This window comes from Equus przewalskii, chromosome 11, assembly GCF_037783145.1.
Source record: "Equus przewalskii isolate Varuska chromosome 11, EquPr2, whole genome shotgun sequence".
NCBI classification, from domain to species: domain Eukaryota; kingdom Metazoa; phylum Chordata; class Mammalia; order Perissodactyla; family Equidae; genus Equus; species Equus przewalskii.
In genome coordinates this window covers 3,063,612-3,077,558 of record NC_091841.1, presented here as the reverse complement: position 1 = coordinate 3,077,558, position 13,947 = coordinate 3,063,612, and the positions used below count along the sequence as shown (strand labels likewise).

Genomic DNA, 13,947 nt, shown 5'->3' with positions numbered 1-13,947 from the left:
TCACTGAGGCAGGTAGCTGATTAGCAGACTGTTTTCAATTACACAGTTATTAATTCCAGTAAACAACGAAAAATGCAAACAGTTAAGCATTCCAACGTCCTCTCCCCACTCACATTATCTTTTTTTAAAAAAAGCAGATTACCTGTGGACATAGAATCTGAAGGAGATACCCATAAGGCAAATTTCAGAAAAACCATTGTTTTTTAAATCAGGAAGATTATCATTTTACTACCATTTTTGTTTCCTTACTTGCTTTTTTGAGAAATTAAGATCATGTATAATTACAGGTAAATATCCTAACTTCACCCGCTAACAAAACTCCTACAAGCACATTAACTGACCTTAGACTGGTACATTTATCAAGAAAAGTGTCCAATACACATATTTCAACCATATTCAGAACTGACCTCCTACCCTCAGAAATGGTGTCAGCTCTGTCAGTGAGCCGTGGACCACGACCGAGGGTCGCAGAGAACGTTTCCTCAAGGCCCCTATAAAGCTGTGACTCCACAAGGCAGTAGAGTTTCCGAGTCAACTTTACAGCTCTATAATCATGCAATAATATTTCAATATAAAAGATTTACTAGCACAATTGTAATCCCACCTTCACATGGGATGCAACGTCCCATTAATGTTTATTTTTTTATCTGTGTTGCACAACAGCTGTAACCCAAAGGCATCCACTCCATATTGAGGTCATCCCTTCTCTCCAGCCTCCTGAGCCGTCAGCCACCTGCACTGTGCACAGCACTCTGACAAAACCAGAAAGCGAACCCTGCACATAGTTAGGAGGTGCAGACCAACTGAACTAAGTCGCCTCTGCTCGCAGGAATGCGTTTCTAAGTGTTTCAAAATGCCAGATCTTGCAAATAAAATCGACCTTTTCCTCTGACATTCTCTTAAAAGAAAACAAGACTTTAAAGGTATATTTCTTAGCTATTTTTTATTCTAAATTCCCATGACTGCGGAATAATAAACGGGTGTCGGGAGGCAGTCCAGCGCTTCCCCACTTCCAGTCTCTCAGCGTTTCATTGCCATTTTGCCTCGATGTATCCAGCACAACGTACACAAATACGCACACATAAAAAATTTCTTTTTCCACATGGTTTTTACACTCAAAGGTAGAAATTAAGAAATACAAATTCCCTCCTCTCTAAAAATAAAATTAAGTGAATTTTTTTCTAGTGTAACACTGTAAAACACCTCCGAAATTTTTCTCCATTTTATTTTACAGCAAAGAGTCCACCTTAAATGAGAGAATGTGGAAACTTGGGAAAAATACCAGTCTTTCTGGTCAAGTGGCCATATTTAATTAATTGCTTTAAATAAAAAATGACAAGTCACTTGTCACGTTCTTATCGCGACAATCCATCATACTAACTGTAGATTGCTTCCTTCTATATATTTCCTTTTTCTTCCTCTTCTCTCCTCTTTTCTCCTCTTTGCCACTTTCAGTTGTGGCTCCTACTGTGGGATTCATTCAACAAGCCAAACATCTCCCTTTCCTATACTATTTATATTGTTTCCTTAAAAATCAGCCACTTATTAAAAAAGGAAAAATTGCCGATGCCTATCCAAATGCTATGGGAAGTTCCCAGTGACCTTATTTCAATGTAATTTAAGTTGCTTCTCCCTTTATAAAATGGGAATGGAAAAGCGTGAGAAGTACACTGCACTTCTTGAAAACACTGTCAGGAGTTCACAGAAGAGTGTTTCACCCCTGCCCCCACCAACCCACCACATACACACACCCCTGCAGCTGGTTACTCTTGTCAAGTTGTTTCAACTTTTCTGGCCTTAAGTAGTTTGAATGTAAATATAAAGAGACTGGACTGGAGTTTCTCCCATCTCTGACATTCTATTTTCCTCCAATTACGCTTCCTTTTCATTCAATTACTGTATCAGTATACCCCCTTACCAAGTCATTTATCTTCCTTGTGGAATAAAAATTATTTTATTCTGCAGTTACGCTGACTTGTATTTTGTCCACTGCTCTCGCATTTAAGGCAGGAGAAATCAATATATTTCAGTAGGAGCTTGAATGTGATTCTACCTCAAGGTTTAAGAATGGGCTGAGTAACCTATAATTGTGATTTCTCAGTGACCTTTTAAGGGTGAGCATGGGAAGAATGTGGTCATCCGCAATCAAACGTCGCTTCATCTCACCAGCACGTATGCTCCTTAAGGGCAGGACCCGTCTGTCATCTTTTTTCTAATTCTCCGCATGACTCTGTACATACTGGACGCTCCATAAATGTTGCTTACTATTTCACATTTTGTTTCTGCGCCGAGGACTCTGGTAGATCAGGGATGCTAACTGAGATACCGCAAGTCAAACGCTCTCCTGGTGGTGCGGCAAGAGCTCAGGGTTTTCAAATCCATTTCCAAATGTGTTACTGATTTCCAGTTTCTTCAAGAGACAACTAACCCACTCAGCAACTAACCGTTATGCTCCAAACTGCCTCTTTTTCGGTGTTAGTAAAATGCCAAGGAGGGACGGGCCCCGGGGCCAAGTGGTTAGGTTTGCGCACTCCACTGTGGCAGCCCAGGGTTTCTCTGGTTTGGATCCTGGGCGCAGACATGGCACGGCTCATCAGGCCACGCTGAGGCAGCGTCCAAACAGCACAACCAGAGGCACTCACAACTAGGATACACAGCTGTGTACTGGGGGGCTTTGGGGAGAAGAAGAAGAAAAAAGATTGGCAACAGATGTCAGCTCAGGGCCAATCTTTAAAAAACAAAAAAAAATACAGGGGCGGCCCCGTGGCAGAGTGGTTAAGGCCAGTGCTCCACTTCGGGGCCCAGGGTTTCACCGTTCGGATCCCGGGTGCAGACACCGCTCATCAGGTCATGCCGAGGCAGCGTCCCACATGCCACAACTAGAAGGACCCACAACTAAAATATACAACTATGTACTGGGGGGATTGGGGGAGAAAAAAAGCAGGAAAAAAAATGCAAAGGATAAAACACTTGCCTAAATATATCCATGGTTTCTATGTTGTGTTTCTTCTTTTGTATTTACTGTGGAGATATCCAATCCTCCACCTTTATGAGAGGTGTCTCTGTTGCTGGAATTTCAAGTACCATAATCATTACTACATAACACGAAAAGTAAGAAAATCACCCAAAATTTTCTTCACCCAAAAAAACACCCAAAGAGAAAGTCATCATGGAAGTAACTAGAAGAGATGATGACGTTTTTTAAAGGAAGGACCAGCATTTCAATGGTCAGAATCAACCAAGCAACGGAGATACTAATCAGTTTAAAAAAAAAAAAAAGTCGGCCCTGAAAATATATCCCAATATTTTTCAAAAAAATGAAAATAGTCACTTACCCACATATATTTATAGCATCATCATCATCAGACAAGATTTGTTGAGTACACTCTTTATACCAGACATCCTACATCCATTAGTCCTCACAATAAGGCGGGTACTGTCCACGTTTAGAGATGAGGAAACTGAAGCTCACTTTAAAAAGGTCGTTCAGCTAGTAAGCAGCCGAACTGAGACTCAGACCCAGATCTGTCTACCTCTGACCACTGCATTCTGTCGTCTAAGCCACGTGGAAGCTGAATAAATAACCAACAGTAGCAGACGGTCAGATAGATTGTTACCATTACTTAGTGGAATTTTAGGCAACTTACTAAAAAATTATAAAGTGGAAATAAAATAGACATTTCATAGCATCTATGAAGTAATGTTATATTTAAAAGATAAAATTTAAATGCATTCTCCTTATAACTAGGTAAAAATGTGTATCTATTTGGATAAAAATTAGAATAGAGCACAAAGAAACGAAAAATTCTATGGTTAGGTGATGGGCTTACTGGGTGGTATATATTTTTATTAATGAATTGTTTTAAAATTAAGTCAGCTACAGTAATCAAGACAGTGTGGTATTAGTGGAATATACAAATAGATCAACGGAAAAGAATAGAGAGCCCAGAAACAGATCCACATAAATACAGTTAACTGATCTTTGACAAAGGAGCAAAGGCAATACAAGGGAGCATAGACAGTCCTTTCAACAAGGGGCTGGAACAACTGGACACCACATGCAACAAAATGAATCTAGACACAGATCTTACACCCGTCACAAGAATTAACTCAAAATAGATCACAGACCTAAACATAAAACACAAAACTATAAAGCTCCCAGAACACAGAAGGAAACCTAGGTGACAGTGGCTATGGCAATGACAACACTAAAGTACAATCCGTGAAAGAAAATACTGTATGATTTCACTCATACGTGGAAGATGACAAATACATGGATAAAGAGAACAGATTAGTGGTTACCAGAGGGGAAGGGGGGTGGGGAGTGGGCAAAAGGGATAAAGCAGCACATATGTATGGTGACAGATAAAAATTGGACTACGGGGGTGAACATGATGAAGTGTATTCAGGAACTGATAAACAATAATGTACACCTGAAATTACACAATGTTATAAACCACTATAATCCCAATAAAATTACTTGGAAAAAAAAAGAAATAATTGATAGGCTAGACTTTTGCTCTGTGAAAGACACTGACAAGAGAATGAAAAGACAAGCCACAGGCTGGGAGAAAATATTTGTAAAAGATACATCTGATAAAGGACTATTATCCAAAATATACAAAGAACTCTTAAAATTCAACAATAAGAAAACGACTCAATTAAAAAATGGGCCAAAGACCTTAAAAGACACCTCACCAAAGAAGATATACAGACGCCAAATAAGGACATGAAAAGATGTTCCACATGGTATGTCATAAGGGAAATGCAAACTAAAACAACGAGATACCACTACACACCTATTAGAATGGCCAAAATCTAGAACACGGACAACACCACATGCTGGCGAGGTTGTGCAGCAAAAGGAACTCTCATTCATTGCTGATGGGAATGCAAAATCACACAGCAACTCTGGTAGTTTCTTACAAAACTAAACATACTCTTACCATACGATCCATTAATCACGTTCTTGGTATTTACACAAAGGAAGTGAAAACTTCTATCCATACAAAAACCTGCACACGGATGTTTTCAGAAGCTTTGTCCATAAGTGTCAAAACCTGGAAGCAAACAAGATGCCCTTCAACATGAGAATGGATAAATAAACTGCGTACATCCAGACGAGGTAATATATTCAGTGCTAAAGAGAAATGAGCTACCAAGCCATGAAAATACATGGAAGAAACTAAAATGCACGTGACTACGACTATGTGAAAGAAGCCAATCTGAAAAGGCTGCATAGTACATGATTCCAACTACATGACATTCTAGAAAAGGCAAAACTATGGAGACGGTAAAAAGATCAGTGCTTGCCAGGGGTTGCAGGGGAGGGGGAGTGAATAAGGCGGAGCACAGAATACTTTCAGGGCAGTGAAACTACTCTGTATGATATATGTCGTTATATGTTAGTCTAAACCCATAGAATATATAAAACCAAGAGGAACCCTAACATAAACTACGGACTTTATGTAACAATGATGTGTCAGAGTACCTTCACCAATGGTAACAAATGTACCTCTGATGGGGAATGCTGATAATGGGGGGAGGGTGCCTATACATGAGTGGGGCAAGAGGTATTAATGAGAAATCTCTGTACCTTATTTTGTAGTGGACCTAAAACTGCTCTAAAAAGTAAAGTCTATTAAAAAATTAATGGATCCTGGGGCTGGCCCAGTGGCGCAGGGGTGAAGTTCTCACGTTCTGCTTCTTGGCGGCCCAGGGTTCACCGGTTTGGATCCCAGGTGTGGACATGGCACCACTTGGCACACCATGCTGTGGCAGGCATCCCACATATAAAGTAGAGGAAGATGGGCACGGATGTTAGCTCAGGGACAGTCTTCCTCAGCAAAAAGAGGATGATTGGCAGTAGTTAGCTCAGGGCTAATCATCCTCAAAAAAAAAAAGAAAAAGAAAAATTAATGGATCTTTTCTTTATTTTTCCTTCGACTGTGAAACTTTGGGGTGGGAGTGGGGGAGGCTACCAACATAGATTTTGTTATTGACCACTGTGGAATATCTTCCTTGGCTGAGCACTTTAAGACATTATCTCATTTAATCCTTTTTTTTTCTCCCCAAAGCCCCAGTACATTGTTGTACATCCTAATTCTAAATCCTTCTAGTTCTTCTATGTGGGATGCCGCCAGAGCACAGCTTGATGAGCGTGTGTAGGTCTGTGTCCAGGATGTGAACTGGCAAACCCCAGGCCACCGAAGCAGAGCATGTGAACTTAACCACTGTGCCACCAGGCCGGGCCCCTCATTTAATCTTTTTGCAACAATATTTTTGAGGTAAATATTTCTTTGATCCCTATTTCAGAGATGAGGAAACAGATGCTTAAAGATTAAGATGACTCTCCCCGGAAAATGGCCAAGTTGGTAGAGAAAACCAGGTTGGCTTGACCCCAAAGCCCATTTTCTTAATCAGGCCACTGCACAATATTACACAGCAGCTCCCGGATACAAAGTTGATAATAGGCCCCCAATAACTAGAACTCCTTCTGAGCCTCGCATTAAAGAAAACGGGACTGTTAAAGAGCAATTCAAAGTCAAAATAACTGACATCAGTATTAGTAGTCTCTGCTTTAGAAAAAGTAATTCCCCGTTTGATTCAGAATAGTATTTATTAAAATTACAATAATTATAATCACTTTCTCCTGTTCTTCTAAAATGTTTTTAATAAAAATATAAACCAGGTTTCAACCAGATTTTTTTTGTCTTTACAGACAAATAGTGGATTGTATTTCCATTGTTCCCCAGTAAGGAAATAGTTAAATCTTGAGGGTACACCCTGGCAGATATCTCCCTCAACCATCTACAGAAAAAAAAAAAGGTCACAGTCAGTTACTCCCGTTAGAGCAGCGTTCACCGGAACCTCTGTAGGCACATACGCGCTCCAGCGGCAGCCTTCTGCTCGCACGGTCCGGTCCGAGGGGGCAGGCAGTGAATCTTCCCTCAGCGCTGACAGCTAACACCTGGTTTAGCGGCAGAGACTCAGAGAGGGCGAGCAGTCCCTCTGGCCGTCAGGTAGGTCAATACCTTCATTCCTACCAAAGCTGCAGGACAGGAGCCCAGGGGTGTCGGCTTTAAGGGAAGGACAATGGCACCCTAAGGCAGCGTGTTAGTTCCAGGTGGACTGGGGGTCGAGCCGGGAAGGGATGATGAGAATTTGGAAGCAGTGGGGCTTCCTGGTCTCAGGCTCCTGCAAGGATTTAGTCCCTATGGCACCAGTGCCTATGGATTAATCTCAGAGCCTAAACGCTTCTCTGGCCTAAGCGTCAGAAGGAAACCTAACCCTAGTTTTACTGCCAGCGAAAACCAAGTAACAGATGCCTCAAATCTGATGACCCGTGCAAGGCAGTGTTAACTCATGCACTCAATGGCTGTAGAGACACGAGGTTCCCTGAAATTCTGGAGCAATCAGGAAAACACGGGCAACACGATCAGCAAGATTTAAGCCTTCAGAGTCCAGTCCTTTGTTTGGAAGGAAAAACGTCAGTTCAGACACGGGAAACTACAAACCCAGACCTCATACCATTAGTCCTCTTTCGATGCTCAACGATGCCCTCGCTTCACTGTGAATAAATGAAAACCTCCTTGCTGAGGAACGTTAGCGTGGGGTTTGGAAAACTGCATCAATTTATTGGTCCTATCTTTCTGTCTTTTAAAAAGCACCTTTAATGTACTGGCTTTGAAACTTCCTTCAGTTGAAGAATAGTGTCTTCTTTTTCAAAATCTGCCTATTTTTATCTAGCCTATTTAAAGAAAATCACTTCAGTGGATTATTTTAGTTCTAGTATAACCTTTCAAAAATCTTTTAAAAACCAGGCTATGACTAATATTAAAACCGTGGAAAACATATGAGTCTACTCCAGTGAAAACATATTTGTCAGTAAAGCAAAATTGAAAAAGCTAAATAAATAAGGCAAAATAATGTGAAAACATTTTCAATGTTGCTATTTACTCTTTAAATATATAAGTCATCCGGCCATGGTTTAAAATGGGTAATCTAAAAATTAAATACACAAATGCTATGAACTATGAGTTACGCGAGGAGGTAATTCATCTTACCAGTAATAAACTTTATCGCTCTTCTTAGGACCCTAATATTATGAAATAAGCCAACATCAGGGCATCGAAGGGAGAACAGGTCAGAAATCCTTAGGGACCCAAACTAAGCTACAAAATGGGTAGAATTCTTTATGTCTTGTCAAAGGAAAGGTTTCGGTTTAATCTACGATAATTGTATTTTCACTTAGCAGAAGCCGAAATCCCTATGACAACACTAAAATGAAGACAGAGAGCTACAAGGAAAACATTTTTTTTTAAAGCTTGCTGTTTAAAAGCAGGTGTTTGTGGCGTGTGGTCACCCCCTGGGATCTGGAATCCATTACCCCTGTACAGCTTGCTTTATATCCTAATAGTCTTCAAAGGCATTTAAAACAAGCAGGTGTTGGTTTCGGCACTGCCTCCACCCAAACGTGGGCAACGCTGACAATCATCCCACATCATGCTGAGCGCAATCACTTACGGTTTCCATTAAGTGAACTGAGGTCAACATTATCTCCTTTTAGTGCCTCTAAAGGGCACTTCCTCAGTTGCACAGATGCCTTCTCTTCTGTATACTTGGACAGGCCATGAATAAAGGAAACAATCGCCCAGGTTATTTCACAGGCAGGGCAAGCTGCTGACCCTACCAACTACCATGGTCTGAGGAAGAGAGAGGCTCGCTTACCTTAGTAAGAATCCTTCTCATTCACCATGTCCTCGCTTGGCTTACTAACCCAGAAGATGATTATTAAAATGTCACACTTTGAGAAATCTCCCAAATAAACAAAATAATAAGCAGAAGAGAATATTGAGCAATTAATTACATCTGATCTACAGAAGTGCTTCAAGGCAAGACGCCCACCAACATCTCATTAGACTGACTATAGATTCTGAATGGTCCGAGGAACCTTTGCAGGGGGAATAAAAATAAATTAGTGTCAACTAATATGTATTGAATGTTATTATGTGCCAAGCACTGCTATGTTTTTACATGTGTTATCTCATTTATTCTTCAAAACAACCCAGTGAATAGGTACTAATATTACCCCATTTTTCAGAAAAGAAAGAACAGAGAAAAATAACTTGCCCAAGATGGTTACACAGCAACTAAGTTTTAGAAGCCAAATTTGGACCCAGACAATCCAACTTCAGAGTCTGCATATTTAATGACGGGTTAGAGAAAGGGTAACAAGAAGAATTACTTCCTGCTATTTAAATTGAACTCACCACCAGCACCTCAGTTGTATATGCTCATCCAACTCTCATTAGTCTAAAAAAATTATCAATGGACATCCACTGACCAGATTCCCAGAGTTTAAAGCCTTTCTAATCATCTCCAACATTATAAACGTCATCTTCCATGACTGGCAGGCAATTGTGCACTAACAACCTTACTTTTGATAAGTTCAGACATAATCATCATAATTACATGCAAAGCCCTGTTCTAAGTACTTTATATGTATTAATTACTATCATAACTTACATCAACCTGTTAGGCAGGCAAAATTATCTCATTTTACAGACGAGGAAACTGAGGCACAGAAAGGTTAAGTTACTTGCCCAAGTTCATGTAGTTAGTAAGCGACAGAGCAAGGATTTGAGGATTTGAATCCCGCCAGTCAGCCTTCAGAGTCCATACCCTTAGCCACTGTTTTATATTGGTTTTGAAACATATTAACAATTTACTGTTAAAAAACAAGGAATCTGTGCTTTTTTGTTTCCTTTAACCTCCGGCACCCAGGCCTTCACTCTGCTAACAAGGAGTGTATTTCACATGAAAGCTCCTGACATCTCTCCAAGGTAGGTAATAACAAAATAAGACTCTATAGAACTTACTTCATCTAGTAAATACTTTTTTAAAAAAAAATTATAGTACAAATATTAAATTGTGCATAATTCTGGCACTTCTTTACTTAGTGCCTGCTAACTACAGAATGACTAAAGAATTACTTCAAAACTTGGGCTGGAAAGGGAGATCTGACCTAACAGCCACTAACTCTGTTTTCCTATCCAAAAAGAGGGAGGGAGGGAGCGGGAGAGAGAGGCGTTTCGGAACCTTCTCTGCTTCCCTAAAAGGCCCCTACAAACAGGAGCAAGAGCAGCTGAGAAAACAGCGAGCGTGTAAGGCGGCCCTCGCTAAAGTCTGATTTCCGTATTTCCATCACTACATCTAGGAGTGGGGAAAATCACGATCAGGTCATCTCCCCCTGCACTCCAGACATTCAGACACTGATCTGTTGGTTCTGCAAAACAGTCACAGCTTTTCGAACATCAGCTCCCCCCTCCCCCCAACGCTCTACCCCAGCGGCTTGAGGATGCTCAGGGTTGCAGTTCTGAGACGAGCCCCGGAGCATCCAGGCAGGAGTCTGCCACGACGCCTCGGCCGGGCGTCCCCCCGGGCTGCCGTTTCCAGGCAACCTGACCCGGCCAGAAGCAGCGTGCTTCCCGCACGGTCACCTGCTTAAGACGCCCCCGAGAGGCAGCGGCAACACCCGCGCACACGGCTGCCTGCCGCCCCTCTTCGTGCTGCAGCCTCCCCGTAACCCGGATGTGGGGTCTGGGTCCGCCACTCTCACCTCCCATTCCCCAGTTTTCCGCCTTGGCTGCCATGTAGTCATTTCGCACTTCTGGCGCCTTTATTCAGAGAGACATCCTAGGAGTTTCCGCTCCTGGAGCAACAAACTGTCGTGGCCACACAGCCCGGAGGGAACGGGATTCCTGGGAAATGTAGTTTTTTCTGCTGACGAGTGGTGAATCTTTAAGCAAAAGGGACTACAATTCCCAGAAATCTAAGAGAGGCGCGTCCATGGCTAAAACGTGCCCCAGATGCTTGGATTGTGCTAGGCAGGAAGTTTCTGTGCTTACCTAACTGCCTGGATTTTGCTAATTCGGTCCCACTACAAGCTTGTGGGAGAACTTTTTTTCAAACATGCTTTTTACGTATGAGAGTATGTAAAACAATGAGAGTATCTAAACACAATGATTTATATGAAGAGATATAGTAACTCAATTTTTTTGTGTAATTCTTTTAGATAAAAAAATCTACCCACCGTCAGAAAATATGTCGCTACAGATGGTAACAGTTGGTAATAACCTAGCCTTAATTCAACCAGGCTTCTCACTGATGACTTTTGATGGGCAGGTTTTCTTCTTTGGCCAGAAAGGCTGGCCCAAGAGGTCCTGCCCCACTGGAGTTTTCCATTTTGATATAAAGCATAACAACCTCAAACTGAAGCCCACAGCTTTCTCTAAGGATTCCTGCTACCTTCCTCCTCTCCGCTACCCAGCCACTTGCACCTTCAAAGGCAGCTCAGAGTCTGAAAAGCATCAATACATCATCCACGGAGGGAAAACACCAAACAATGAGCTTTCGGATAAGATTTATGTCATGTCTGTTCTTTGCAAGAACAGCAAAAAAGTTACTTTTCGCTGCACGGAGAAAGACTTGGTAGGAGATGTTCCTGAAGCCAGATATGGTCATTCCATTGATGTGGTGTATAGTCGAGGGAGAAGTATAGGTGTTCTCTTTGGAGGACGGTCCTACATCCCTTCCACCCAAAGAACCACAGAAAAATGGAATAGCGTAGCTGACTGCCTGCCCCATGTTTTCTTGGTGGATTTTGAATTTGGGTGCTCTACATCATACATTCTTCCAGAACTTCAGGATGGGCTATCTTTTCACGTCTCCATTGCCAGAAATGATACCATTTATATTTTAGGAGGACATTCACTTGCCAATAACATCCGCCCTGCCAACCTATACAGAATAAGGGTTGATCTCCCCCTGGGTAGTCCAGCAGTGAACTGCACAGTCTTGCCAGGAGGAATCTCTGTCTCCAGTGCAATTCTGACTCAAACAAACAAGGATGAATTTGTTATTGTTGGTGGCTATCAGCTTGAAAATCAAAAAAGAATGGTCTGCAACATTGTCTCTTTTGAGGACAACAAGATAGAAATTCGTGAGATGGAGACCCCAGATTGGACCCCAGATATTAAGCACAGCAAGACATGGTTTGGAAGTAACATGGGAAATGGAGCCATTTTCCTTGGCATACCAGGAGACAATAAGCAGGCTCTTTCAGAAGCATTCTATTTCTATATAGTGAAATGTGCTGAAGACGATTTGAACGAAGACCAGAAAACATTAACAAACAGTCAGACATCAACAGAAGACCCAGGGGACTCCACTCCCTTTGAAGACTCAGAAGAATTTTGTTTCAGTGCAGAAGCAAATAGTTTTGATGGTGATGATGAATTTGACACTTATAATGAAGATGATGAGGAAGATGAGTCTGAGACGGGCTACTGGATTACATGCTGCCCTACTTGTGATGTGGATATCAACACTTGGGTACCATTTTATTCAACTGAGCTCAACAAACCTGCCATGATCTACTGCTCTCATGGAGATGGGCACTGGGTCCATGCCCAGTGCATGGATCTGGCAGAACGCACGCTCATCCATCTGTCAGAAGGAAGCAACAAGTATTACTGCAAGGAGCATGTGGAGATAGCAAGAGCACTGCAAACCCCGAAAAGAGTCTTACCCTTAAAAAAGCCTCCACTGAAATCGCTCCACAAAAAAGGTTCTGGGAAAATTTTGACTCCTGCCAAGAAATCCTTTCTTAGAAGGTTGTTTGATTAGCTTCACAAAGGCCCTTCCAATTCAAGTGCATCGAATTTTTAAATCTATTTTAAAGAATCATGACAATAATAAAAATTATATTCTCATTTTTATTTGTTGGAAATATCTATGTTTTCTTTTAGTTAGATGAATTAAATGCCAGCAAAACGTACTTACAATCTTATGCTAAATACCTGAAAATGTTTTACTCAAATGTATCTAAATGAGAATTTCTGATTTGAATTTGTTCATTCAAGGAATCTTAAATACGGACGCAGTAATAATAATCAAGGTATGCTTATATCGCTGAGATGATTTTGATAAGAAATAAGCTATAGAGAAGTTAAGACAAAATTAGACCAGTAAAGAAACAAACACCTAAAAGAATTAAATGAATTATTTTGTGCAATATAATAATTTGGTGTTTGGCCAAAAATTAAAACTGAGATCACCTGTATCCCACACTAGTGCTCTTCATGTACCTCTAAGCTGGCCCCTTGACTATACCCATGAGCAGACGAAGTTCTTTATAGCTTATGTAAGGACCTAGATACATGGTAGATAGATAGATAGTCTCCATTGACACGAAAGAAGAGAAAAGAAATTTACATCAAGTTTGTTACATTTTATCAAGTTGTCCGCATGCACTTTCTTCAGAGGATCCCCCCATCATATGGTGCACATATACAAATCTGTTTTTCCCCATTTAAAATCTTCTACCTGTTAACTTTAGGAAATTCTTTAAACTTGTATTATTCAGGGAAATAAACAATACTATTCTTCCCATGAGATTGATTTGGCGGTCCTTTCTCAGGGTACGCTCCCTCAGGTTCACTTAGATATGTGCTAGAATGAAAGTTAAAAGGACTGAATTTTGAGGCTTCGAGACATCAACTGATAATTAGATGACCTTAGAAACAAATATCCTCCCTCCTAGAGTACGTTTCTGGAAAGGCATTTCACCTTATCCTAAGAGTTAAGCCACAGCATCTTATTCATCAGTCTCCACTGAGCATCCACAGCGCGTGGGGTAATATTGCCAAATTCAAGGGAAACATGAACCATCCAGGGGACGAAACTCTGGAATGCAAATTCTTCTGCGAACAGTTCCATGTCTCAGGTACTAAAATTAGCCTGACTAAATTAAATCACGTTCACTTTGTTTCAGTAATGTTGCTTGATGAATATTCCTTTCGAACAATTTGCTGTACCATAGTTTTGATTTTTTGTTGTTTCTATCACCTACATAAAACTAATAAAATATTAAAATGCCTTCTG

The 13,947-nt window shown here is 41.0% G+C and overlaps 2 protein-coding genes across 6 annotated transcripts in view; one reads left to right on the top strand and one right to left on the bottom strand.

Moving 5' to 3' along the window:
• Positions 1-10,877, bottom strand: part of IFTAP (intraflagellar transport associated protein) — a 56,750-nt gene extending 45,873 nt beyond the window's left edge. The window contains exons 1-2 of one of the 5 annotated variants that reach the window (XM_070564843.1): positions 10,622-10,797; positions 4,947-5,060 (exon numbers count right to left, since the gene is read on the bottom strand). Coding sequence is in view for 1 of the 5 variants with exons in the window: in XM_070564845.1 (XP_070420946.1) it covers positions 10,622-10,655 (34 nt within the window). In the remaining 4 variants the exon portion in view is untranslated. Of the gene's footprint in view, positions 1-4,946; positions 5,061-5,596; positions 5,890-10,621 lie in introns of those variants that run through there. The other 4 variants (XM_070564844.1, XM_008534234.2, XM_008534233.2 and 1 more) reach the window with 4 other exon arrangements.
• RAG2 (recombination activating 2) lies at positions 6,812-13,947 on the top strand. Its single transcript, XM_070564842.1, has 3 exons — positions 6,812-7,022; positions 9,787-9,845; positions 11,078-13,947. Exon 3 carries the CDS (start codon positions 11,107-11,109, stop codon positions 12,688-12,690), a length of 1,584 nt encoding a protein of 527 aa, XP_070420943.1. The 5' UTR covers positions 6,812-7,022; positions 9,787-9,845; positions 11,078-11,106; the 3' UTR covers positions 12,691-13,947.

Excerpts from the sequence above, each read along its gene's own strand:
- RAG2 (XM_070564842.1), top strand. The coding sequence starts at position 11,107 with ATGTCGCTACAGATGGTAACAGTTGGTAATAACCTAGCCTTAATTCAA.